The sequence below is a fragment of the Dipodomys spectabilis genome, unplaced genomic scaffold, assembly GCF_019054845.1.
Source record: "Dipodomys spectabilis isolate Male_0828 unplaced genomic scaffold, ASM1905484v1 ptg000004l, whole genome shotgun sequence".
NCBI lineage: Eukaryota > Metazoa > Chordata > Mammalia > Rodentia > Heteromyidae > Dipodomys > Dipodomys spectabilis.
Genome location: NW_024870681.1, coordinates 6,460,473 through 6,488,256, shown reverse-complemented (window position 1 = coordinate 6,488,256; position 27,784 = coordinate 6,460,473). Strand labels below are relative to the sequence as shown.

The 27,784-nt window shown below is 46.4% G+C and overlaps 1 protein-coding gene across 4 annotated transcripts; it reads right to left on the bottom strand.

Moving 5' to 3' along the window:
• Window positions 1-1,330: 1,330 nt before the first annotated feature.
• Window positions 1,331-27,166, bottom strand: Lig3 (DNA ligase 3). Of its 4 annotated transcripts, none has more exons than XM_042694004.1 (20): window positions 27,043-27,166; window positions 24,962-25,672; window positions 21,828-21,971; window positions 16,806-17,003; window positions 15,888-16,039; window positions 15,193-15,359; window positions 14,989-15,066; window positions 14,189-14,357; window positions 11,859-12,014; window positions 9,877-10,008; window positions 8,954-9,033; window positions 7,923-8,010; window positions 7,602-7,679; window positions 7,199-7,322; window positions 6,519-6,661; window positions 6,134-6,208; window positions 5,638-5,784; window positions 4,401-4,608; window positions 4,012-4,139; window positions 1,331-3,004 (listed from the first exon to the last, which is right to left on the bottom strand). In XM_042694004.1, the coding sequence occupies exons 2-20, from the start codon at window positions 25,584-25,586 to the stop codon at window positions 2,771-2,773; spliced, it is 3,126 nt and encodes a 1,041-aa protein (XP_042549938.1). In that variant the 5' UTR covers window positions 25,587-25,672; window positions 27,043-27,166; the 3' UTR covers window positions 1,331-2,770. The 4 variants fall into 4 exon arrangements, with proteins under 4 accessions (XP_042549938.1, XP_042549932.1, XP_042549944.1 ...); XM_042693998.1 differs by having other exon boundaries at window positions 4,012-4,142; window positions 24,962-25,637; XM_042694013.1 differs by lacking the exon at window positions 1,331-3,004 and adding an exon at window positions 3,019-3,870.
• Between the last annotated feature and the right edge of the window lie 618 nt (window positions 27,167-27,784).

Sequence of the window (27,784 nt, the reverse complement as noted above, 5' to 3'; positions counted from 1 at the left end):
AGTAAAGGAATTAGTATGCGATATCTGTTGTATATAAATTTGAAATCTTTTGGATATGAATGTTACTTCAAGTGGCTTATGATTCTCAGACTTAATTGGGTGTTAAAGCAACCCCAAATGTGTATTTTTTGTTACAGAGATCTGCTTTATAATTTTGTAATAAAGTTTCAATATAGATGTCTGTCTGACTGGTGTGAGGATACAAGAGGCCCGATGGTTTATTGGCAAAAGAACTGATAATTCATAGCTAACTCTGACCAGGGGCACACAGGTATGCTCTTGAGATTGGAGATGCTTCGGCCAGGCTTGTGGCCTTGGTCAAGCTATCCCTGCTTAGTGTTGTGACTAGACCAAGATATTGCAAGAAGTATGCAGAGGCCATGGAACAGCCTAGCTAAAGGGAGCTAGTAAGAAAAGGATGAGTTGTATGATCACATGGGAAGAAGCACCAAGTGAATTCAGGTAGTTTGAGTATGTGCAGGCAAAAAGGACTGTTGGTTTAGAAAAGGACTGTGGATACCTAGTCAGTTTTCAGGTTGCCCTGGAAGATATATATGGATACAGCTGCTACACAGCTGGATTGTGGCTCAGAAAAGGTAGTTTCAGCCTCATGGACAAGCCAGTGTATGCTCAAGCCTGTATACACCTCCCTGCCCAAGGGAAGGGTAACATTGCCTGTGGGAGTACAGGAGAACATGGGAAGCTGTCCTATGACAGAAATGAATCTCATCAAGGGAGAGCTACTGCACTGTCCTTACTTAGCCTGTTACAAGTCAGCAGCATGTAAAGGAAGGCTGAACAGAGCAAGCTTCGAGCCTTCTCAGGAGGGAGGCTTAGGATGTTGCTTAGGGTTGGATAGACTTTGTCTATATGCCTCAGACTAGAAAGAAATGTGTTAACATGTGTTGGAACTAACACCAAGTGAGGCAGAGCAAGGCCAAGGAGCTGAGCTCTGTAACCAAGATAGCCTGCAGCTAGAAAGACCCCTTGATCGAAGGATGAATATGAGCAAGTGGAGAGGACAAGGGGGCTAGGTCTAGGATAGCCACAAGGACAGGACCTGAGGGGAGAGCCTTGTTCTGTTGTTACCTGGCTAGTTGCTTGGCGTGGGGAGGTTGATGAGGGGGACGGAAATCTATATAGGCAACGGTTTGAAGGAGCAGCTTTTGTCTCCTCAGAGAATAGACTAAAAATGTAAAAAATGTCTTTAGGCCTATTCTAAATGGTGCCTACCCCAAAACTCAAGTCACCCCCATCTTTCCTTGTGCCCTACCCCCACCCCCACCCCCGCCCCCCCCGTGTTTTAAACAGTAGGTGTGAGTTCAATCCAAGTTGGCCTCCAAGCTGACTGGCAAGCAGCTTCCTTAGCCAGCAAGCAGCTTCCTTAGCAGAGTACTGTCTTAGCTGAGTGTGGCTCCATATATCTTACAGGCCTACTCCAGTGTTGAAGAGGCCAAGTCTCTCTAGGGACTAGACAAGCCTACAGATTTTTGGTGCTAAGCAAAAACAATGATTCTCAAGAGTCAGCACCACCTGGACCTTGAAGTCATTCCTGGCCTAGTAAGTGTACAACAGGTACAGGTACAGGTTGAGGCTGTAATCTTAGCATACAGATTTCCCCAACACTAGATAAACTGTCAGGTTATGCCAGTTGCTTTACCTATCTGAGGTCACAGACAGCCACAATGTGGTTTAGGAGCAATGCCTATTCCTGCCATGCTGCAGGAAGATGCAAGATGTGATGTTCTGATGGTAGGCAATGTGCCTAAGGTTACAGCTTACATTTCACACCTCTGACTTGAAATGGCCAGACTACATGCAGTGCCCATTGTTGACCAGTGACTACTTGAAGCTGGGTTCATATCGAACTCCAGCTCCTCAGGTGTGCTAGTTGTATAGCCATCATTTGGCAGCCCACACATTGGTGGCTCTTTGCTAAACAGTGCAGACTTAAGGACATTACTGCAAAAACATCTGTGCATAGTGCTTGTTTACACAAGTTGTCTTCTTTTCATTCTTAATATGTACCAGCCATCACTACTGTAGTTGTCTTGGTGAGCAGCATCCTCAGGTGTGAATTGCACTCAAGGCGGGGCCAATCTTGTGTCCACCATTGTCTCTACACAGACTGCATTTCTGACCCCAGGCCAGTTCCTCCTTTTAGGCTAGGATCCTCCCCTGTACTGAGGAACAGCATGGAGAACAAAGTCTTCAAAGTTCATTTTGTTTTTTCAGATGAGGGTTCATTTGGCAAAAGGGCCAGGCTGAATACAAGTTTTGTCAGACTGAATCATTTGTGAGGGCAGTCATTTATATAGTTTTAAAAATGCATCTGGAAGTGAAAAGGAACAGACAAGAAAGAGAAGACTGCTCATTCTTCACCCTGTAGTCACTAAGGAGAACTAGGGGAAGCTGGCAGAGAAAGAACAGGTATTGCGAGATAAAAAATGTGGAGCACCAGCCTGGCATGCATGAACCCGAGTTCACTCCCCAAACCATAAAACAGGAAACTCAGCTTTTTAAATGACAAAGGTAAAACCAGCTCCCTGATCTTAAAGATCTATTTCAACCAGCAAGAGAAACTGACTTCACTTGTGGTGCCCCCGACAACTAATTCCTGGTCCAAGAGACCATGAAGAGCTGCTGGAGGGCTTTGGAAGATGCACTGAAGAAAGCCCACCCCCTCTGCTCCCCATCTACCTGCCTCCAGCCTGAGCCTCGGGCTGCCTAGTGGAAGAGGAAGGCCTAAGGGAGAGGAAAGAGCACAGTCCTAGCAGGGAGCTACCAGCCTCCGTTTCCGGATACATGCCCAAATCCACTCTGGGGAGACCACCTGGGCTTTGCAGTTCTTGTCCCCACTACCCAGCACATGTGTGGCAGAGGCAATGTCAAATTCCTGTACCAGGTCCCCGTCGAATGCCACAAAGTAGCGCCGGAGACGACTGAAGTCTGGTGTGGAGGGTGGCAAATAGAGCCGCACCCCAGTGAAGATGTCCAGTAGCACCTGCAAATGCAGAGGGATCCAGGTAGGGGTTGATGTGGGGGTCTCCCCACACGAGCACAGGACAGAAAGATTAGAAAGCCAGAGGTGGAGGGTGCTGAGGGACTAGGATGCAGCAGCTTTTACTGGAGAAAAGCTGCAGACATGGATACCCTCTTTCTCCAGTCTCTCCAAGTAGCCTGGAACTGATACCCTCCTTCATTCCCATTTAGCAGAAAAGGAGAGGATGTACCTTAATGTTTGGGACCTGGACCTAGAAAAGGACATGTCTCTTATCCAGGGGTGCTAAGACCTAGTGCCCTCAACTCAGTGCTATCCTTGAAGACAATACGTTCTGCCTGGCTAGCTGGACTGAGGGCCTAGGAGTCCCACTCATCACTGGGGATAAGTTCAAGGACCTCAGGAGAGGAAGAGAATTGGAAATGGTTTTCACTGGTCTGCTGGGAACTGGGCTCAGACCCAGAGTCATCTCACTGCTGTGCTAGTAATCTTGGGCAGAGTGGGGGGTGTAGTCCTCATGCAGTGATGTTTACTTCCATCAACCTTATGGGCTAGCAGCTCCCTGGGGAGAGTATTAACTTAGTTCCTGGTTTCAGTAGGTGCTAAATTGAAGAATGAAAAGTAGAAAAAAAGGTTTCTCAAGAGTTGCCACACCAGCATGTGCTCGCTCTCCTTGCTGGAATGCTTGCTCCCATTCTGAGTTTCACACTGCTGTACCCCACACCCAGACTCAGCTTTCTTCACTTTATGTATACTGTGACTTGGGGCTGACAGCTGGGTAGACCCCAAAGCCTCTCCTGGTAGGCCAGGTTCTATCTCCTGCCTGCTGGCACAGCTCTCCTTCCTCGCTGCTGGCTGGCGGGGCGCCTCTGCAAGGCAACAAGAAGGCACAGGGTGGAGGAGCAGCACTGCTGGCCTACTTGCCTGTATTAGAGAAGTAGCTGTATGAGGGAAGGACTTTAGCTAGTATCCCCCAAGCCCTGGGCCTGCCTGTGTACTACTGCTCTTACCTTCACCTTTGTTTGGCATGGGGTCTCATCAGTAGCTTTCCTCTTCTCCCCTACTTTCACTGGAGAAAACTTTAGGGATGGATTTGCTCCCAATTTCACAGGGGAAGGCTTTGTAGCGGGCCTGTTGCCTACAGGAGAGAGTGCACGGTAACTAGAGGATAAGGACTGCCAATAAGGATCCCTGAAATTTGGGGCAAAAGGAGCCCAGGTCCTTCCTTGCTGTAAGCATGGCTGAGAAGGAGGAAAACCTGTCACCTAGCAGAAGATTCTGCTTGTAGCTAGACACACCAGGAATGATCACATGGTCTGAACTAGAATGTGACACTAGGTCCTACTCTTGCCTCCAGTCTCTGCCTCTACCTCCCACTTTACATTGCCCCTTTCCTTACCATTTTTGCTGCTGGGGTTATTCAGTTTCCCTTCAGCCTTCCTGGCACTGGTAGAGGGTTTTTTGGGGGAGCCTTTGGGAGTCGTGCGAGATGCAGCAGATCCAGAGGTGCCCTCATTCTCGCCACTGCTGCCTCCTGTAGTGGAGCTCCCCTCATCTCCAGCCACTACAGTGAAGTCTGCCCTCTCCTTGGACAGCTGATAGAGTTCCTAAGAAGAGAATATTGGGTGTGTTACCATTCCCTTCCCAGACTGCCCTCACAGTGTGGGAGGGCCTGTTTTAGACACAAGTGGCTGGGAACAAAGAGGTCAGAAAGATATTTGGCACTGACAGCTCACTGCTATAATCCTCACTACACAGGAGGCTGAGATCTGAGGATCAGGGTTCAAAGCCAGCCAGGCAGGAAAACATTCAAAGTGGAACTGTGGTTCAAATGGTAGAGTGCTAGCCTTGAGTACAGAAGCTAAGGGATATGGTGCCCAGGCACCAAAAAAAGTGAGAAAAAGACCAGGGAAAAATAGAGTTGACTTCCTTGGTGCAAACCCCAGTTAACTTGAGTGTAACAAGAAGGTGAGTCTCCTCTAGATCTTAGGGTTGTTTTGTGGAATTGGGATTTGAACTGAGGTCTAGCTTTTGCTAGATAGGTGCTGTGCCACTTAAGCCACTCTGCCAATGCCTTTTTGGGTTGGTTATTTTTGAAGTAGTATCCCAATTTATGCCCAGGCCAGCTTGGACTGTAATCCTATTTATCCTCTGCCTGGGTATAAGGATAGCATGTGCACTGTGCCCAAACATTGATTAAGTTGAAGTGTCAACATCTATTTTGCCTGGGCTGTCCTCAAACTATGATCCTTTGATCACAGTGGCTTAGGAATTTAGGTTTGAACCATGGCACATATCTCATGTAACCAGGGATGGCCTTGAACTTGAGATTCTCCTTAGTCAACTGATTGTCATTATTACAGGTATATGCCACCATGCCTAACTGGACCTTAGTTCTTATGAGGGCAATCCCTCATAAGGAGGCTTCCTGTGCCATAGGTATGGCTAGCCCAAGGGCTGAGAAACGCAAGCTGGTGGGAGAACACCTCTTGCCACAGCCTCTGTCGTAATACCAGTTTGGTCCCCCTCTTAACTGCCTGCCCTTGCTGTCTCCATTGGGTAGGGGAAAGGAGAAGTCAGATGTCCAGGGCCAGTGGGGTGGAGGACACACAGGCAAGCTAACAGCTGGCTCAAACCTTGAGTTGGGGGAGGTTAGTGGCAGACTTCCAGTCCTTGTCATCCCGGATCCGGGTGCAGCGAGGGAATCGGATGGAGATCCCATCTGCTGTGTGAGCCTCGGCTTTGGAGAATTCTGCCCCTGTAATCTCCCACACTGCAGCTTTCTATCAGGAGTAAAGCAGGCAAGTCATCTCTGGCTAAGAAGGAAACACTGCCTACCAGCTGTAATTAACACAATGGCTGTTAAAGCAGCAGCTCTAGGAGGTTCATGTCTTAGTCCTGTAACCAGTCCCTTCCAAGTGCAGGCCTTCTGTGACACAGGAATGGGTACATTCTATTGGGGATTCCTCAGTGCCAGATCATCAGCCTGAAGCCTGCCATATGGCTGAATTATCCAACCCCCCCCCCCCCCCCCCCACTCTGGGTGGATGTTCAGTGAGGTTAGGATAACTTTTCTGTGGTATAATAAAACTTGCCAACTAATCTAGAAACCACAGGCCATAGGGTTGTTACCTTTGGGTCTGGAACAATGAAGTCAGGATAGTAGATCTTGTTGATCTTCAGCCAGCTGGGTATTTTGCTCGGATCCTAGAGAAGAAAAGACACTATTTAGAGCTGTTCTCCAAAGGAGGTCAAAAACCTCTTATGGCAATGGGACTGTGACATGTTACCTGACTAAAAATGCTGACCCTTCCAATATGATCCTTTTGCTTGGAGTTGCTGTGGCCTACTGGACACTACTGTGGATCACTGTCCACAAAGCTGATACTAAGACTCAGAGGTCTAATCATCCTCCCACAGCCAACAGACCTCTCCCTTCTAGCAAGACAAGTATCTGCAGTCCCCTAAATAAAGCTGCTGAATGACAGGACCAGGGTCGACCAGGTCCCTGTCTCACCTTGCTGATCTTCACCATGTCTAGCTCCTTCTGCAGGCGGGCAAGTGTGGCATCATCATGGCCTCCTGCACACTTAGTGACAGTACACCACTTCTGGCTGCTAGGGTCATAGCATCCCATGAGGAAGATGGACATCATGCCACCTGCGAGGGGAGAGGAATGAAGTATGGCCAGAGGAAAGGTCTGGCACTTGACATCTGAGTGCCAGAGTTCATCTCTTGGGTCTACCTCTTTATTAGCTGATTCCTTTGGTTTGCTGTGCTAGGACTGAGCCTAGGTTTTAGCACATGCTAGGCAGGCAAGCACTCTACCTCTGAACTACATTTCCTGTGTGATTTTGACAGTGCCTGGAACATCGTTGATTATTTGAAAATACTAGATCTTCAGACCCAGTATCATCTCCAGTCAGGAGATTCTCCCCAAAATGAAAGATGTCAGGTCCTAGGAACACGCTGTGGGGAACACTTCCTTGTTTAGGACAGCACCAAACATTTGTACCTACCTTCTCTGTTCCGGAGCCTATAGATGTCCCTGTCTCAGGTGACTTGGGACTAGGTTGGGCCTCAGATTCTAGGGCCTGGGAAGTCACAACTCTATGCTGTCAGATCAAGGCAGCAGAAGGCCAGCCTGTTTTCACATCTACTTTCTGGAGTACCACTGCAGGGACAGATGTCACTGACCTTTGCTCCCCTGCCCATAGAAGGCCCCAAGAACCACTAGGTCAGCTGTGTCGGCCATCGCCCCCTCATTCAAATAGTCTTTCTTCACTTTTAGCCAATGCCGCTTTCCAGGTTCATATGTGCCCTGAAGGAATGCAAGAGAGAGACCTAATTAGAACACACATTCCATGAGGGAGAGCTTGCATGTATACTGCTGTGTACTGGATCCACTGAGACATACAAACACATCCTCCTGATCCAGGATACCCCTGATCCAGGATACCCCTGGTCCAGCCCTAGAAAGGCTCCCTGTCAGCTTCTACCCCCAGCCACCACAGATGCCACTGCCATCTCCTGGCCAGGATGGGAAAAGCAGAGGGCAAAGGACAAGAGCAGGACAAAGCAAAAGATGTGGCCATCTTACCTTCACATCCTTCAGCACTAGCCCTTCCAGCCCTTCCCGAATCACCCGGTTGATCATGTCGGCCAAGTCAGAGGCTTTCTGAAGACAACAGGAGAGATTTTGAGGTTGATGTGAGAACAGAGAAGGTGGCTTGCACACTAGAGAAGAGCCCACTAAAAATACTAGCTTTGACATGAACAGCTGCTATGGCTTTGAGAAACAGGGCAGATAACATGCATGTGTTGTCTATGAATCAAAGACAGGTATCAGCAGCCCTTGTGAGAGTCACTATCTCAACCTAAACCCAAGGACTCCTTTGCCCAGGGTAGGGTCTTCACTTACTGTGACTCGCTTCATTTCTGAGAACATGATCCGGTTAGGAATTTCAACCATGTTGTCATGAAGAAACTTCCTCCGCTCACAGAGAGGCCTGAGTGGGAAGCAATGACAAAAGTGCTACTTCAGGAGGTCTGCGTGGACTAAGCTCCCCTGTGTAACAGCTCTGCTGTCGGGGCTCTATCACATTGAAGATGGAAAACTGAGCTGTGGCACACAGCTAGTTCATATTACTTCTTTACTGCACCAAGGGACAACTGGCCGCTAGCCCACAGTGTGGATTCTGGTCCTGCTTGAAAAAGGACTGTTAAGTTCACCCCAACGCCAAGGCTGGCTAGTTTTTGTCAGCAGGCCGAGAGGGGCCTCAGGAGCCAAATCCCATTTTCAGCCCCATGTGTTCTTTTTCTGCTTCCACAATCTGTAGGAGTGAAGTGAAGGTAGGGAGACATGTCTGAGTAGGGAAATGGCCAGTACCAGCTGCTTGAGTCAAACCTTTGGATGTAGCTCATCCAAGACTGCCAGCTCTCTCCCAAGACAGCCCCACCATCGGGAGCTTTCTGTAGTTGCCTACTCTGAAGTCAAACCCCTTGACTAAAAAGCATTCCTCTTATGATCACACAGGTGTTACTGTAGAAAAACAGAAGACCCTACTTTGCTCACAAGCTATCTGTTTTCAACAGTCCATTGTGCTTTAGCAGACTTTGTTGGGGACTCGGGTTTCTCCAAGATTTAAGCTCTCAAAGATTGGCCTTTTCCTCTCGATGAATGGGGAATTGACTTGTAGCAACTGTACCTGTGCTCATGGACACAAAAGCATATGTTTGCGTCTCCCCTTCCCTCTTTCCCAAATGAAACCCTCTATACTCACAATCTAGAAACTTTAAACAGGTTTCTTGGCTTAAAGATACTAGGCAGGACTGGATGCAGGGGTGGAAATGCAGGGGAAGGTAGCTCTATGACAGACTGTATTTAGCACAGGGGAAGTCTTGAATTCAATCCCCAGCCCTGCCCCTCACCCCCCATGCTATGCAACTCACCTGTCCATCAAGCTGACATCATTAAAATAGATACAGTCAAAAACAAACAGGCAGACATTAGCATCTTGGAAGGCAGCTTTCTGTAAAGGAAAACAAGGCAATGAGTACACAGAGTGCATGAAAAAAGGGGAGGCTTGGATGGAAGTCTATCTGTGTCATAAGCACCTGGGCCACAAAGGCACTTGCAAGTAATGCTTGCTATTTAGTAGACCTCTGGCACTGGTGAGCAGGTGGTTCCAAGGAGGCTGTCATTGAGGAGAAACCTCAAATGCTCAGGAAGCACAGGGCTCTGCTATGCTGCAGAGATTTGGCTCATTTATTTCCCATGACACCCAACTTCCACTAAAGACATGGTGCTACTTTTCAACAAATTTCAAATTTGCACTTTATCACTTAAATATGTTAACTTTTACCTTTGCTTTTGGGGCACCGTCTACTTTTTGTGAGGCAGATTTTCACAATATTCAGGACAGGGAAACAGCAGATGTAACATAACAAGGAGCTAAGAGTGAGCTTCTCTACATCACTCAGGCTCATGTATGTATGTATGGAATTTAAAATTTTTTGGTGTTGACATTTGAAGTTTCACCATATGCCATATGCTCCAGCCATGATGCGCTGCCTTGTTAGGTCAAAGCAATGAGCCCCATTAATCTTAGACTAGAACCTATAGAACCATGAGTCAAGGTAGACCTTTTTCTTTATAAGTTAGCCATTTCAGGTTATTCTGTAATGGTGACAGAAACCTAACACAGTTCCACATGGAAACCAACTCAATTCTAAGTTCCTAATAGCTTCTTTTTTCTGATCTTTTTAAAAAGGATAAAAGGAATAAGCCGCACCCTAAGTTATACATTCTTCCCTTTTCAGACTGATAGTTAATGTATGATCATTCATTTTACACAAATATGCTGAGCTGGTACCTTGTGCACTCCCAGAGTCCCAAAGGGTAGTGGTTTGCCTGTTTGGTTGTCAATCAGGAGCACCTCTGAGTCCAAGATCATGCTGTGGCCCCCGGGAAAAGCCAAGGGGATGTAGTCCTTGAAGTGGGCCACCTGGAAGGAAAGGAGGTCTGGTGAGAGATGAACAATCCATGGAGATCAAAATGGACCCCAGAAAGTTCTGCAATGTTCTGCGGCTGAGCTCATGTGGAAAACACGTCTTGTGTGGGCCTTGGATATCTGCTTTAGAACACTGTCCAGACCCAGGAAGAGGTCAGTGCATGCCTGGTTACTTTCTATGGGCTGTGGAGAGGCACAGTGAGGGAGAAAAGGAAGAAAGAAACTGTGAGCATGTAGGGAAGGATATGGAGAGGAAGGTTAGACAAATGTGGGAGGGAGAGGTGTTATAGGTTAAGGGAAAAGGGAGAACAGGCTGGTTGGAAAGGAAACAGAAAAGAGATGAACCCCTCAGGAACAGGAAGGCAATGTGAGTAAGGCCTTCTCGAAAAAGACTTCTGAATCCTCAGCCATCCTCAGAATAAAAGAAGTTGTTTGGAATTGGATTTTTCCAGATAAAGGGAGAGCTACTTAATCTTCTGCTCAACAGAGGTGCCACTACACCACCAGAGTCCCTGCCAAATGATTCCAGCAGTGGGGTCCAGATGGCCCAACTGTGGCCCAGATTCTCACCTGGGAGAGGCACATAGGTGCTCACTGCCCAGGACACTTGCAGCAGGATGGAGAAAGGCCTGCCCATCCATGCCACTCCTTACTTGCCCAACTTTTTTTGGTCAGTCATGGGGCTTGAACTCTGGGCCTGGGTGCTGTCCCTCAGCTCTTCAGCACAAGGCTAGCACTCTACCACTTGAGCCACAGAGCCATTCTGGTTTTGTGAGTGGTTTATTGGAGTCTCATGGACTTTCCTGAGGTGGCTTTGAACCGTGATCCTCAGATCTCATCCTACTGAGTAACTAGGATTACAGGTGTGAGCCACTGGCACTTGGCCTGCCCACCTTTTTAAGAAGCAACGGCACTGGAAAGGCAAGAGGATGAAAAAATTTTGGTAAAGGATAAATGCTGGAAAGCTTTGCTAAGGAAGCTTCCTGGGTCACAAGAGGTGGCTAAATGATGTCAATCCCAACAGAATAGTTCCCAAGCAGTTTCACAGTGCCCCACAGAACAAGTGAACTAGCAGCACTAAAGCTCCATGAGGCTACTACACAGCTCTCTTAACACCTGGAACAGTGGCTGGAACCTTCATCGCTAGTGCACCACAAAACCAGATTCTCTTGACCCTGGGACTTGGACAAACTGAGTCAGAGCTACAATAAAAAGGAGTAGAAACGGCAAGAATGCCATTTACTCACAGGTTACTTGACCTAGATATTTCAGGGGCTTTCCCCTGAGGTTATTTCTAAGGTGTGGCCCTGGGAGCTGAGGATTGAGGTTCTTACCCCTATACTGGTAGAGCAGGAATCAGGCTCACAGATGTCCCAAAGGCATTGTGTTCATAGCACACTAAAAACTTCCTGAAGGCCAGAATTTCTGTTCATTTCTTTTTTAGTGATATGCCCAACTAGCTACAACAGTGCATATAGCATTTGATAACTGTGTTGACCAAACTAATGAACAAGAGGCCAACATTCGCTATGCATAAACCTTTATCTAGAGGGAAAACATGGACAAGGAAACAGCAAAGGTCTGCAAAGCATCTGATCAAATGAGCTCACTGTCCCGATAGCACAATGAAATAGGTATCTGGGAGCTTTGTCCAGATTAACCCATGTCTACACTTCCGAGCTGCCCCTGCTGAGCAGTCCTTTATTCGAAGACTCTAGAAATGAATTTATCCATTTGACAACTAACAAATTAATTCCCTATTACGAACCAGAGCTGGAAGGGGTGTGGAACTGTTGATTTAGTGAGAGTCAGGGGAAAGGCAGAGCTGGTGGGTAGGATAATACCTTATGAGGCAGGACAGGTTTGAGACTGCGGCTGAAGTAGCTGAAGTGGTCTCCATCCTTATGGACCTGGACTCGTTCGCCGTCATACTTGATCTCAGAGAACATGCCGTTGGGACATTTCTTCATTGCATACTCGATGGACTTGCAGGCCTCAGCCTTGGGGTAGGGAAAGCAAAGGCTGAATGCTGAAGACTTTTTTGGGTTTTATTTGGTCCTGGGGCTTGAACTCAGGGCCTTGGTGTTGTTCCTGAGCTTTTTTTGCTCAAGGCTAGCATTCTACTACTTTAAGCCATAGCTCCACTTTCAGCTTTTTTAGTAGTTTAGTTGAGTCAAGGGTCTAACAGATTTTTCTGCCTGGGCTGGTTTTGAACTACGATCCTCAGATCTCAGCCTTCTGAGTAGCTAGGATCATAAGCATGAGCCACTGGGCAGCTGGCAAAGGTTGAAGGCTTCTAATGAGGACTGCTGATCCCCATAGCTGGGCTGGTTAAGATGGGAATGGGTCCTGGGACTTACTGCCCATAGTTTATGCTCATGGGAGGATGTTAAAGGGGTGATGGGAATGGAAAGGGTAGGACAATGGATTCTCTACAATTATATCAGGATTGTCAGGAGCTTGCTCTTTGAGGAAGATGAAAACGCTATTACTGTAAAGCAAATAAAATTCCACTGAAATAGGACTTAAATTTTTCTCAACAATTGAGGCTCTTGCAGGAATATGGCTTGATATTAAATCCATAAGCACAAAAGATTTGGGGAGGTAAGATAAAGAGGGCACACACGCACACACACACGCACACACACACACACACACACACACACACACACACGTGTTAGATTTGGGGAGGTAAGATAAAGAGGGCACACACACACACACACACACGTTAGATTTGGGGAGGTAAGATAAACAGGGCACACACACACACACACACATTACGGTGTGTGTACAATATCCACAAGGTAAAAGTTTATTCATCCATTCCCAAAAGAATAAGATTATGTCAGTTACAGGGAAGTAGATCGATGGACTAGGAGTGGGGGGGGGGGGGGGGGGGGGGCAGTGCCGGCGGTGGAGGTCAGGCTGTCAGGGTGACCAAAGTCAGAGATGGATAAGACAGGCCATCCAGATACAAGGGTGCTTATGCACATATGGCTGCCACCTGACTCAAACAATTAGCTGCTGCTATGTTTGGGGTTCTTGTCAGATCACATACACATTTTTTTTTTTTTTTTTGCTACTGTTGTTTTGAGACAGGGTCTTGCTATGAGCCTAGGCTGGTCCCAAACCCATAATCCTCCTATCTCAATTCCAAGTGCTAGGATTATAGAAGTACACCAACATACTTGGCTTTCTCATTTCATCTTTGATATGATATCGATGTTTCCATTTTCTTGATGAGAAAACTTAAGCACTTACTTAAGGTTACACAGCTAGGGATACTAATAACTAACATGAACAAGATTTGAATACAGGTTTACTTTCAAGGCCTATATGTTAAGCCACAAAGCTATATAACCTATGCCATTTTTCAAATGACAGCCTGTTGAACAGACTCCAGTAAGAACTCTTCCACAGTCAGACAGGCCTCTTCTTCAGGTAACTGAAGGTTTGTCTCTGGAATGGACAGTTCACCTCCCACTTCAGCGATGACTGTCCCACGTGCCTAACTGGGAAAGAACAAGGACCCTCTAACACACAAGACAAAAACCCTGAAAAGCACCATCCAGCAGCAGAAAACCCTAAGGGCCTCAGGCAGGCACGCATGGTAGCCCATGCAGTAGGTTGTGTCACATAGGAAAACAAATATCTGAAAGGAAATCCCCTTTCTTATGAAATGGAGAGACCGAAGTTATTTCTGTCCAAGTGAATTTTCATTCTTTAAGCTTCTTCCTTCCTCAGTTACTCTGTTGTAGGAAGCCTGGCTCTGCCAACTGTGAGCTATCTTAGTTGCTATGAGCAGGTCCTAGAACTTCAGAAGCTCCCAAACACATCTCTGTATTTAGGTAAGATGACAAACCGTTTTAGCAGATGCTTCAGAGAGTCTCATCCATTTCCACAAGGAAACTAAAGATCAAGAGAAGCTGAGCAACTCATCTAAGATTGTACAGGTTTTTGGTGGCAAAGCTGAGAACTGGGTTCAGGTTATTATACTTGGTCATTTTTTTCCCAGTGTCTTCACTGCCCCACTTAGCAATCCGCTGCATCTTGTTCTCCCTTTCTCTTGCCCCCTCATCCCCTTGTCAGTCTGCAGTAGTTATCTCCCCAAGGGACAGGCCACATAGAGAGAGGCGGGCAGCAGGGTTGGGACAGGGAAGTGTTTCTTTCTCACCAGCATGGGCTGCACAGGTGTCATTAGTGAGGCCTGAACACTCAGGGCCCGTCTCTGGCCTGGCTCCTTTTCCACCTCCTGCTCATTGAGCAGGACCCGCTCCACCACATCTTGCAGGTTACGTGAAGCTTTGAAGGCTTCATAGGCATTGGGATCCAGAGCATCTAACCTGCCAGGGGAGAGAAGCAAGGAAACAAATGTCTGCATTTGATATTATGGCTTTGGATAGCAGTCTACCCTTGAGAGAGGAGAAAGTCTAATCTATAAGGAAATAGTATGCTTTACTGTCTTTAGACTTTCATGAAGCTGGGTACTAGTGGCTCATGTCTGTAATACTAGCTACTCAGGAGGCTGAGATCTGAGGATCAAGGTTCAGAAGTATCCTGGGCAGGAAAGTCCTTGAGACTCTTATCCCCAATTAACCACCAGAAAAATGAAAGTGGAGCTATAGCTCAAAGTGGTAGAGTGCTAGCTTTGAGCAAAGGAGCTTAGGGGTTGAGTTCAAGCCTCATAACCAACAAAAAATAATAAAAAAAAAAAAGACTTTCATGGGAGGAAAAAACTCAGAAAACCCAGACTTTTGAAACCCTGTGCCTGTGTGGATGTAGCCTTAGCAGAGAAGGGGGTTAGAAGAGGCAAGAGAACCACTCTATATTCTAAACAAATTCCAAATTTTCAATAGCCGTGTGAGAAAAGGGAGGTGGAGACAGGATTATAGAAAGTAAGTAGAATGAGGACTCAAGTCTTATCTGGAACAAGGGAAGTCAATGGCTCAGGCTGTCTGAAGAGCAGTTACTTACACATGTTTTGCACCCGAGTTCATCTTCAGATCGTGTTTGATCAGTCTGATGATGCACTTGAGGTCATTACCTGTGCACCTAAAGAGATGACACATAGTTAACCTTATCTCTGAAGAACTCTGCACCTCAACCTTCCTTCCCAAGTGATATCACTCCTCAGGCTCACCCCCAGTGGGTGTGGCTGGCCTGGGGCAGCTCCCGCACCTGGAGGCAATATCCTGCAGGGCCTGCTGCTGCTCATCCTCCTTGGTGAGCCTGGAGAGCAGCAGGAGGAATTCATCCACTTCCTGGATGGTGAGAAGGCTCTTGGAAGCTGGGGGAAAAGACTTGCTCTGCTCAAAGAAGACTCTGATCGTCTCTGACACGTCACCCTGTCTCCAAAAACCAAAATGGCACTGCTGCAACCCCAGGATGGTCAAATGTATCCCCCTAAGACCTCAGAACTGAAGATGAATCAAGAGATTTCAATCATAGCTCAACATACCTGCCCACTGAGCACCTAGAAGAGACCTGGCTAGCTACATAGGATCTTTCCACCTGCCTTAGCTGAGCAGAGAAATAATCCAGGGCTAAGCCAGTGTAATTCCTGTTTAGGAATTTGAACTAAAAGACATCAGATCAGACTCCAGAATTAGAACCCCAAGAGAGAAAAGGAAGTCTTAAATTCTGACTTTTGAGATAGGTCCTTTTAAAAGGTGACCTGGAGTGGTTAGACTTCTCTTCAAACATTTATCAAATTAACTTAGACTCACATTCAGCTACTCCCCCAACAGAAACTTGCTTAAGTAAGTTTTAGTTTCCTAAAACAGCGTGTGACAATCATTTTAAAAAAATGGCTGCAGGTACCTGGCTTGGCAGAACCCCACCGGAAATGTGGCCTGTCTTGCCCTCCCTCTGACCTGTTCTAGGTCCCGTGCCATGTCATCTGGGTTGCAGTTAAAAATGCGGCTGAAAAGCTTTACAATCTGCTTATCATTCAAGTTGTAAACACTCTTAATGACACCAGGCAGCAACAGCTTCACTGTTAGGTACACATCCCCGTGGAAGCCATCTGGAGACAGAAGAAAGCAAGCCTTTTTGAGAAATAGAGCTTGAACAAGTAAACATACAAACTTGAAGCATAGACCGAGAGAGACCTGTCATGGCTTATGTTCCCACAGTACTCTGCCCAACTCAGTACAGTAGATTTTGGTGGTTGCTGGCCTCACACTGGGTCTATGGAAAAATTCCTCTGGGCAGACCCAAGTCCCCAGTGACAAACAAGCACATTCCAAATGCTCAGTAACAAGTTATTAGATGAGGATTGGGAATGTAGCCTTGTAAAAGAAGCTCAGGGACAATGTCCAGGCCCTGAGTTCAAGCCCCAGGACTGGCAAAAAAATGAAACAAAACAAAAACAACAAAGAAGCTCAGTATTACAACTACTTAAAGATAATTTTTTTAAAAAAGGTTGTCAGATGAATAAGAAATATTTGGATGGGATATTCTATTCCAAATGTGCATGAGATTCACAAGGACTGAATATATATATATATATATATATATATATATATATATATATATATATATATGCACTAAATTTTCCTACTAGTCAGTGGGTAGGTTCTTCTGGCCTGTTGAGGGAAAAATGCTAAAGTACTAAGTGGAACTGGCTACATTATTATTTGTGGGGTCTGGTGACAAACCATATAGGGGCCCAACTGTTCAAAATTAACAATTCAAGATAATAGAAGAGCATTAAAATAATCATAGGTCCCTGTAAATGCTCCTATGCCCTGGAAGCCAGCCGAACCCATCCAGGATGCTCCTGGCTTCACCTCCTGCTGAGCCTTTCCGCAAGAAGTCCTGGATGATCTGGGTCTTTGTGTTGTAGCTAGGATTGTCAGCCACCATGGCACACAATTTCCGAAACTCCCTTAACAGACAATCTTTGTGCTTGGGGTCACATCTGCTTGAAGACAGGCTTGTCTTAGTAGTAGGGTTCGAGGGGTCTTGCTCAGAGTTGTTGGGCTTAGCTGTTGGAGAGAGAGAGAGAGAGAGATGATTTTGCTTTTCTGGGAAGGAATAAAACTAACAATCAACATTCTGCTTCTCCTTGGCATATACTCTACCTTGGGAGTAATATCACAGCATCCACAATACAGGTAAAGAAATGAGTCATGGGGCTGGGAAGATGGCTCAGTGGTAGAGTGCTTGTCTTGCATGCCTGAGGCCCTGGGTTCGATTCCTCAGCACCACATAAGCAAAAAGAAAAAAGCCGGAAGTGGCGCTGTGGCTCAAGTGGTAGAGCACTAGCCTTGAGCTGAAGAGCTGAGGGACAGTGCCCAGGCCCAGAGTTCAGGCCCCACGACCGGACCCTCAAAAAAAAAAAAAAACATGAACTATACATCTGGGCACCAGTGGTTCATGCCTATAATCCTACATACTCAGGAGGCTGAGATCTGAGGATCACAGTTCGAAGCCAGCCCAGGCAGGAAATTCTATGAGACTCTTATCTCCAATTAACCACAAGAAAACTGGAATTGATGCTGTGGTTCAAGTGGTAGACTGCTCACTTTGAGCTGAAGAGCTCAGGGACAGTGCCCAGAGTTCAAGCCCCATGACCAACCAAAAAAAAAAAAAGAACTATACAAAAGAACTATACAATTTATGAGTGAAGACAGAAGGGAAAAACTAGGAGAGGGAAGGAGTGATACTGTCCAAAAAGAAATGCAGTCTTGCCAAGAGGCTGAGATCTGAGAATTGTGGTTCAAAGACAGCCTGGGAAGGAAAGTACATGTGACTCCTATCTCCAATAAACTACTCAGAAAAAGCCAGAAGTGGCGCTGTGGCTCAAGTGGTAAAGAGGCTCTGAGACAGCGCCCAGGTCGTGAGTTTAAGCCCCACAACCATCAAAAAACAAAACAACCAAAAATGTACTCTTTACCTGACTTACATAACTCTAAGCACACAATAAAAGAAAGAAAGAAAGAGAGAGAAAAGAAAGAAAGAAGAAGAAATGGAGTCAGCTGGAGATAGAGATCAAGTGGTAGAGGACAGGATTAGCATGAGTGAGGCCTTGAGTTCAAACCCCAGGGCCACAAAAACAAAAAGAAAGCAATGGAGGTTGGGATTTAGCTCAGTGGAAGAGCACTTGCATGGCAAGTGCCAGGCCCTGAGTTTGGTCTCTCACCTCTGCCAAAAAAAAAAAAAGCAAATGAGGTCCAGTAATTTCACAAAATCTCATAGCTTGAAGACCAGACTGAAGTATACCTGTTTGTGTGTCTACTTTATAGAGGAACAGGACTCAATGTATGTCAAAAGTGGTTAGTTGTATCCCAGAGCAATTGTAAAGCTGGGATGAGAAAAGAAGAAGAATTCAAATGATGTGTTATTTGATGTGAGGGTTCTACTATCATGGATAACAGAGCTAACAAGTTCTGTCCTCTTCCTGACAAGAAAACCCACAAACAGGAACAGACGACCTGCAGGATCATGCACTTCTTTGGTGGCAGAGCCAGGAGAAGGATGCCAAGGATCGTCAGGTGTCTCTGGTATACTCCCAACATTCCTGTCCCTCCCCATTCCAAGCTTTCTATAGTCAAAATAAAAGGTAGATAACAAGCAGCATTTTTCGGATGCTTAAAACTAATTATGTATAACTGTAGTGAGTTCTTCAACTCTCTGTGGCCATTTACAAAGCAAAAGCAGAGCCATTAGCAATCTGGCTGCTGATACAAGTTTGTCTGGGCCTTATAAATTATAAACCCATTATCATCTCTGACCTGGAGTGTAAATCAGATCTTAGAGGACAAAGTTTCCAAGCAACAGTGTTCAGCCAGGTTACAAGAATAAAGTGGTAGCCGGGCGCTGGTGGCTCATGCCTGTAATCCTAGCTACTCAGGAGGCTGAGATCTGAGGATCGCGGTTCAAAGCCAGCCCGGGCAGGAGAGACCGTGAGACTCCTATCTCGAATAAACCACCAGAAAACCGGAAGTGGCGCTGTAGCTCAAGTGGTAGAGCGCTTGCCTTGAGCTGAAGAGCTGAGGGACAGCGCCCAGGCCCAGAGTTCAAGCCCCACGACCGACAAAAAAAAAAAAAAAAAAAGAATAAAGTGGTGCTGTTCCTCTCAACTCTTCCAAATTCCAACCCCAAGACCAATGATTTTCCAGAATCATGCTTACCTTATTATCACCTGGGCTTTTTTTTTTTTTTAACTCTCTTTGGCCTACTGTTAGACAACAAATAAGCCTCAGAGTTTAGAAATAAAAATTGCTACACACCTATACTATAGCTACTCAGAAAACAGAGTCAAGAGGACTGTTTGAGGTCAATCTTAACCAAAGTTAGCTGAGACTCTCTCAAAATGGAATGGCCGGGTATGATGTTTCATACCTGTAATACCAACTACTCAGGAGGGGAGGCAGAAGGACCATGGGAAGAACCATCCAAGGAAAAGCATGAGACCCTACCTAAAAAACAAGCTAAAATTAAAAAGGACTTGGATATGCCTCAAGTGGCCTTGTACTCGCCTGACAAGCTTGAAGCCAAGAATTCAATCCCCAGTACCAAAAAATTAATAATATATTTTTAAGGCCCTGTTTAAATATAATAAAACAAATTCATTAGATTAGGACAATAAAAATTCTCCACAGTCAGGCTTCGTTTTTGGATGTTGTCTCCCTCAGTCCTCCTGAGAACATGGGAAGGTAAGGCAGATGGTGCCACCTTGACTCACAGATGAAGTCACAAGATTCAGACAGGTGAAGACTTGCTCCCAGCTTCAAGCTGTCAAGCTTTAGTGCTGGCACCAAGCCTTTATTCTTCTGACTTAAGGCCAAAGCTTCTTTAATTCCCCAAACAGCTTAAGTCCAAAGTTTTACTTTCATTATTTTCTTCAACTGAGTCAATCACAAGAATGACTCAAACAGTAAAGCAAGTAGCAGAATGTAGTAAAAGAACACAGGCACTGGGGTTAAATAGGTGTCAATGCAAAACTAACTCTACTATGATACTGAAGCTTGACTTCCTCATTCATAAAATGGGTCTAATGTAAGTACTTCCTTTTGTTAACTAAAGAACAAATAAAAGCCCCAGGCCAATGCTTTTTATTACCCAAATGATCCTAATCTTCTCAACTCCTGTCCATAGAAAGACTCTAGGAAAAGTTTTCCTGAAACCTGTCTATAAAAAACCATAACTATATGTATATATATATATTTATATTTATATAAAAAGACCAATAATAGCAGTATGTTATGCATCAATAGCAGCAACAGCTTTTCCAGGTTCTGCAGTCATCTGAACAAAATTAGACATCCAGCACATTTGGAAAAAGTATCCCAGTTTACCGTGTTAAGTTGGCATTGTACAGAAATTAATAGCCATATTGGTCTAGAAATGTTAAACTTAATTTTTTTCCATTTGTACAGGGGTAAACGCACTGTATTAAATATGTAAGGTCTTATCTACATGGGTTTGATTACAGAAACTAATATTCTCTAAATAAAAAAAAAAAAAAAAAAAAAAACCATAACTAGCCGGGCGCTGGTGGCTCACGCCTGTAATCCTAGCTACTCAGGAGGCTGAGATCTGAGGATCGCGGTTCAAAGCCAGCCCAAGCAGGAAAGACCGTGAGACTCCTATCTCCAATAAACCACCAGAAAACCGGAAGTGGCGCTGTAGCTCAAGTGGTAGAGCGCTCGCCTTGAGCTGAAGAGCTGAGGGACAGTGCCCAGGCCCAGAGTTCAAGCCCCACGACTGACCAAAAAAAAAAAAAAAACCATAACTATCGGGGCTGGGAAGGTGGCTCAGTGGTAGAGTGCTTGCCTCGCATGCATGAGGCCCTGGGTTTGATTCCTCAGCATCACATAAACAGAAAAAGCTGGAAGTGACGCTGTGGCTCAAGTGGTAGAGCTCTAGCCTTGAGCTGAAGAGCAGAGGGATGCGGGCGCCCAGGCCCAGAGTTCAGGCCCCAAGACCAACAAAAAAACCCAAAACCAAAACAAAAAAACATAACTATCTATATAATATAAAAGAAGCATGCACCATACATGTATGTGTATGATTATAAGTATGTCTGCAGTAAAAAAAGAAAACTTAAGTCTTCACTGTTTGTCTAGCCTCCTAAGATACGAATAAGAGGGGGCTGGGAAGGTGGCTCAGTGGTAGAGTGCTTGCCTTGTGTGCATGAGGCCCTGAGTTCAATTCCTCACCAATACATAAGCAGAAAAAGCCGGAAGTGGCGCTGTGGCTCAAGTGGTAGAGTGATAGCCTTGAGCTGAAGAACTGAGGAGCAGTGCCCAGGCCCAGAGTTCAGACCCCCTCCAAAAAAAAAAAAAAAAGATACCAATAAGAGATATAACATACCCTTTAGGAGCTGTGATTTGAATTCAGAGGCTGGTAAGTGCACATGCTCTACCACTAGCCTGTATTACCTGCCTTCACCTTCCTCCTTCCTTCCTGCTGCATGTCCCCCACACACTCCAATCACCTGAGCACATATGCTGCAGGAGCTAAGAGCAATGAAGGGATATGGTCCATGCATGACATGGACTTTCTCTCCCACACTTTCACTTCCACTCAGGCAAGTTCAGGGATACAACTTCTTAAAATACATTCATTACAAAACACAAGGAAGTAAAGGGCAGGTTATAAAAATCTGCTTGACCCAGCTAATAACTTCAAGGGGACAAAGTCTTGACCTAACAAACATCTTCCTGCTACAGCGGAAGCTGTGCAAGGAGATGTCTCCCAAGTGGAATACTGAGAAGTAGCTATCACTGTCTACTTATTGAGGTTAGCTAAAACAGAGTCCCACAGGAAGATAATAACAGCTAATGTGCTCTACCACATCTTACCTGAGAAGCCAGAGAATTTCCGGGGATTGGTACTGGTGGTAACTGCAGCACCTTTCACTGGGGATGCCACTTGGCCAGTGCTTGTCAACTTAGCCTGGACCACAGCTTTCTTCTTTGGTGTGCCTGCTGCCTTTGAAGACAGATCTGCAAGACCCCCCAAAGGAGGGAAAAATATCTTTTAAGTGAAAGATTGCTAAGGAAATTTCCAAAGGTGTTTTGAAGTGCTCTTAGCATCTTGCCTGGTAAATAAGCATAGTGCTGCCCCAAGGCTGGCAGGTCCTCTGAATGGAGGTAACAGGTGAAAGGCATTAGGCAGTGAGGAAGGCAGGCTATCCTGAGGACCAAAGGCCTGGTTACACTTGACTCTACCAGTAAATTAAGTTTTCATCAACAGTCTCTGCCTCATCTAATTATCTCGAGAAATAACAATTTGGGGGAAATTGGCCATCACAATTGATAGGTAAAACTTGGGGACCCAGGTCCCAGTGTACAGGTGAACAGCAAGTATCAGATTAGAGCATGAAAAACTCCAGCTGTTGATGAGTCATGTGACAGTTTAACTCTCCTCTGCAGGAGATGGGTTCCATAGGTAACAAGGACTAATGCCAAAAGGCCACGCAGAGCAAGGTGGATGGAGAGCTCTAGAATGAAGCATACATCGAAAATAAAGAGTTCTCTCCTGAAGGTCTTATTATCTTCCGAAGAACAAGGAAAAATACCCATTTTTAGAGTGAACAGAAGTAAACTTAATTGAAAATACAAATATTACATTACAGGTACTGAAGATCAGAGGAATAAATGAATTTAGAAGTAGTGGAAATAAGATTCCTATACTTATCTATAAACACAGATATGCACCTACATACAAATGTGTCTATAAATATGTTGTATATTTATGAATAAATATGTATATAATTTTTACATTTGTCTACCTAAAGGATTTAGGAGCGAAGATAATCCATGAAAATGAGGACTCAGAATCCAGAATTTGACTTCTACTACCATTCTCCATTAACAGAAACTCAGACTCCTCTGACAAATGGCTGATCCCAAGGCTTACAACATATGCATAAGACTTAGGATGCCTGAGTACTTAAGTACTAAAGCAACTTTAAAGAAAAGAATGTACTAGAGATGGTGATATCCACCTGTATTCCCAGCAATAAGGAGACTGAGGCAGGAAAAATGACAAGTTCAAGGCCAGTCTTTTTTTCTAAAGGAAAAAAAAAAAGAAAAAAAGAATGAACCTCTATAGGACACAGAAACCAGCTTACAGGGGCTTTGAAAACTATCCAAATACAAGATTATCAAATTAATTAGGTACAACTATAAATTACAGGTCACTGGGAAAAGAAGTAATTAATGAGTCTACACAGATAATAGGTGGATAAATAAGAAGGGATGTTGGAGTCAGGAGTTGGTGGCTCATGTCTGTAATCCTAGCTTCTCAAGAGGCTGAGATCTGAGGATCAAAGTTTGAAGCCAGCCCAGGCAGGAAAGTCCATGAGATTCATCTCCAATTAATCACCAAAAAGCCAGAAATGAAGCTGTGGCTCAAGTGGTAGAGCACTATTGTAGGGCAAAAGAACTCAGAGACAGCACCCAGGTTCTGAGGTCAAGCCCCAGGACTACAACAAAAACAAAAAAAAAGAGGGTGTTGGTGAGTAACCCTGGTCTTTAAAAGGTCAAAGTCATAAAAAATGTTGGAAATGGGGCTGGGAAGGTGGCTCAGTGGTAGAGCGCTTGCCTTGCATGCCTGAGGCCCTGGGTTCGATTCCCCAGCACCACATAAGCAAAAAGAAAAAAGCCGGAAGTGGCGCTATGGCTCAAGTGGTAGAGCGCTAGCCTTGAGCTGAAGAGCTGAGGGACAGCGCCCAGGCCCAGAGTTCAGGCCCCACGACCGGACCCAAAAAAAAAGAAAAAAAAAAATGTTGGAAATGTTCTGGACTAAAAGGAGCCAAAGAGACATGACACCTGTGACTGTAATCTGCTCCTACACTGGGATACTATACTGGGGGGAAGGGGGGGAGGGAGGGAGAGGGAGAGAGAAGGGGAGAGAGAGAGAACGCAATTAACAATATTATTCAATGAATAGACTAAATAGTATAGAGATTATTAAGTATTGTACCAAAAAAAAATTTTTTTGGCAGTACTAGGAACTGAACTCAGGGCCTCACACTTACAAGGCAGGAAGGAACTCTATCACTTGAGCCATGCCTCTAGTCCCTTTTATCTTTTTTTTTTGTCAGTGGCGGGGCTCAAGTTCAGGACCTGGGGGATGTCCCTGAGCTTTTTTGCTCTATCATAGTACTCTACCACTTTAAGTCATAGCTCCACTATGGTTTTTGGGTGGTTAATTGGAGATAAGAGTTTCATAGACTTTCCCGCCCTGGCTGGCAGGTAGGATTACAGGTGTGAACCACTAGTGTGCCCAGCTTTCCTTGGTTATTTTCAAGGTAGGGTCTCCTTTTGTGCCCAGACGACTGGGCTGTAGTCCTATTACATGTGCTTCCCTGTGTCACTGGAGATGAAAGATGTGTGTCACTGTGCCCATACACTGTGCTTCCCATACAGGTAGATTAACAGGCAAGCACCACCATACCCAGCCTTGGTTGAGTGGGACTCTCCTAAACATTTATGTATGAGCTGTCCTCAAACCATGATCCCCCACTCTCCCATCTTCCCTAGCAGTATAGACTTGAGTTAGTGGTGCTCAGCTTCCAAAGGAAACTTCACTGAAGTCGACAGCCCTATTACAGCCACATAAAAGCATATTTAAAGATACACATACTGAATTCTCTAAATGTAAAGGACCATGATGGATGCAACTTACTCTCAGTTTGGGGGGGGGGACCCTACGTGTGTGTGTGTGTGTGTGTGTGTGTGTGTGTGTGTGTGTGTGTGTGTGTGTGTGTGTGTGTGTGTGCAGAGAAGCACAGGAACCCAAATTGTATCAACTATTCATTGATTACTGTTTAAAGAGAATAAATATTCTTTGAACTACTTTTGTTTTTGTCACTCTTCCAAGAATTGAAAATTTACAAATTAAACATTTTAAAGAAAGGGCTGGGGTCTACACTCTTCAGCCCCTTTTCTATCAGCAGCAGTGAGAAGGAAAGTAGTGTTATCCCCACCTGCAATGTGTTGGGTTATCTGCTCCTTTTCGTTGTCCTCCAGCTCTTCCCAGCCTTCCAGCTCTGTGAGGTCCTCAATTTTTTTTGTGGTGGCCCGAGCCCGTTCCAATTTCTCAAACATGCATTTAATGTGGTACCACTCTTTCATATCACCGCCAGACTCAGAAAAGGGATTGGGTACCACTTTGCCAATTCGACACACGCCCTTGACAATCTTTTCCTTGCATTTTTTGCAGCCGGCGGTGCCACGCTTGGCGTAGTCCACACAGAACCGTTGCTCGGCCATCTCACAGGGGCCACTACAGAGTCCCACATGCGAGCCTGGCAAGAAAACAAGGTGGGTGGCAAGTGGTCTCAAATGGCCTCCTTGGAATGACTGAACAGGCTTTCTTCTCTGGAAAAGGGAGTGCCCACGAAGCAGAGCAGTTTCTGACCACTGGCTGAATTGTCTTATTTCAGGCCAGTGATACTGCTTTCGGAGCAGACACAGCTCTTTCCTGCCAAGTGCACGGAGGTTTTGTGGGAAGAAGATTTTGAAAGCCAAAGTCATATAGCTGCACAAAAGCGTGGGAGACAAAAGACAGGACAAGCTAGGCTTCCAGTTTCTCAAAGGCCAGAACTTCATCCAGTCTATGCTGACTAATCAAACACTCCCAGGGCGTTAAACATCCATCTCCTAGGATGAAAAGAACGGTTCCAACGCAGGAAAACCTAGTTTCCAAAACAGTGCACACAAATATACCTAGTAAATAAACCACACAAAGAGAACCCAAATAACATAAAATTTTTCAGGCCACCAACATATGACTGTTATAATGGATGATGACCTTTTAAGTATTACCAAGATCCTGAAGTTTCTTTTTAATCACCAAGAAAAAAATTGAAGTGTATCACATGTGTCATTCTCAGTAAGCAATCAAATCATTGTAGAGATTTGTGATTTAAACAGAAGCCCTGTTTTGACAGGCATAAGCAAACTTAGAACGAGACTGTCTTCCCTAGATATAATAGTGGCTGTGCAACTTGGGTAAGTTACTTAACCTCTCCGTTCAATTCCTTCGATTATAAAATTTGAGTAAGAATAGTACCTAATACCAGAGGTGGTGGTATTCTACAAGTAAACCCGTTAGAATAGAGTTGGGCATACACCAAAGGCTCAGTAAGCGTTAGCTCTTCGACAGTGAAGCAGTTACCTTTCCGCAGAGGCTCCCTAGGTGTTATTAACCTGTTTTAGTTCAGCCACTTGAATCGGGGAACATTAAGAATCGTAGGGACGGAGGGGTCCATCCAAGTGGAAACAAGTGACTCTAGCTACACCTTTTCACAGTCATGGGTTAAAAGCATTCTTCAAAAAGTTCTAGTTTTAACTATCCTCTTCAGCCCGCACCCGGCTGTGAGGTAAAACGGGGCTATTGTATTTAGGATCGGGAGCCGGCGGCGGGGACCGGCCCGGGCGGAGCATCGCGGCTTCCCTCCGGGAAGACCCAAAACTTGAGGCCATTCCTTTTTCCCCCCAGCTTTCTACACCCTCCCCGGGGGTGCTGGGCCTGAGGACGACGATGCCGCCGGGTGCGGGACGTGCGGGTGGGGGCGCAGCTCCCCAGGCCGAGGCGCCACGGTCGTGGTCGGCGGGCCCGAAGAGGGGCCTGGGAGGTCGAGCCGGGGAGCCGGACGCGGTGCGGGATGAGCGCGAGCCCGGTGGCCGCGCGGGGGGGGGGGGGGGGTACGCCGGGCCACGTGGAAGCGGAGGCTGGGGTGGGCCCGGCCGCCCCCCCCCCCCCGGCCCGGCCCGGCCCCGAGGCGGGCCCAGGCCGCTCCCCCACCCCACCCCACCCCCGCCCCACCCCGAGGCCTTCCGGCCGGCCCGGACGCCAGAACCTCCCGCAAGGGTTCCCCCGACTTGGGCGCCCAGCGTGGCGCGGCCCCCCGCGCGCTACCCTGGGGGTCCGACGGCAGCCGCGGACCTCGCGTGGGTCCGCCACGTCACGAAGGGTGCGCCCCCGGGCGGGCGGGCGGGGGGGAGGAGCCGGGGCTGCTCCGGCTCCTCACACCGCGCCTCGCCAAGCCGCGCCGCCCCTCACCTGCCTTCCCCGGCCTCTCCGGTGGTGGCACTCGGCCGCAGGCCTCTCGTCCAGGCGTCACCCCCACCACAGGCGGCCGGCAAGCCCACGACGGCTGGAACGCCCGGACTACCTGTCTCTTTAAATACGGGTCCTTGAGCGGACCGAGGCGCGCAGGCGCAACAGCAGAGGCCCGAGCTACGCGGGAGTGACCACGCCCCCCTGCCGCCACGTGCGTCGCGGGCAGGCCCCGCCCCCCCAGTCGTAACCAGTGGCGGAGGAATGGCTGTGGCACTAGGTCTTGGGCTTGTTGGTCTGGGCTGCGTACGGCCCGCCCTTGAATTCTCATTTGTTAGAAATTATCGAACTCCTTAGAGATGATCGTGATGATCCTGGGGAAGGCAGAGAGAGAGAGAGAGAGAGAGAGAGAGAGAGCAGTTCTACCTATATTTTCTATATTCCCAGTCTTGTGCCTACGAGGAACATAGTGAGTAACTTGTACTGAATTGAAAAAGAGGTACTAGGTCGTAGGTAAGTAGGTAGATACAATATAAAGTCATGTATAAAGCTTAAGTCTGTTTTGTAAGTTTGAGGTGGCTTTTTGTTTTGGTGATGATCCCTTTTTGATTATGTGGTATTGAAGACTTGAACCTCGGGCCTCATGGGTGCTAGGCAAGCACTCTGCCACTAAGCCAGACTCCCTGCCCTGGGGTAGCTATTCTTACAAAAGAGCAGTGGGCTCCAAGAAGGTAGGTGATCTTGT

Excerpts from the sequence above, each read along its gene's own strand:
- Lig3 (XM_042693998.1), bottom strand. The coding sequence starts at position 25,586 with ATGAAGTTCTGGCCTTTGAGAAACTGGAAGCCTAGCTTGTCCTGTCTT. Across the intron at positions 21,972-24,961 it reads GATAACCCAACACATTGCAG|ATCTGTCTTCAAAGGCAGCA; the intron begins GTGGGGATAACA and ends GGGGTCTTGCAG. Across the intron at positions 4,143-4,400 it reads TAACCCCAGCAGCAAAAATG|TAGGCAACAGGCCCGCTACA; the intron begins GTAAGGAAAGGG and ends CACTCTCTCCTG.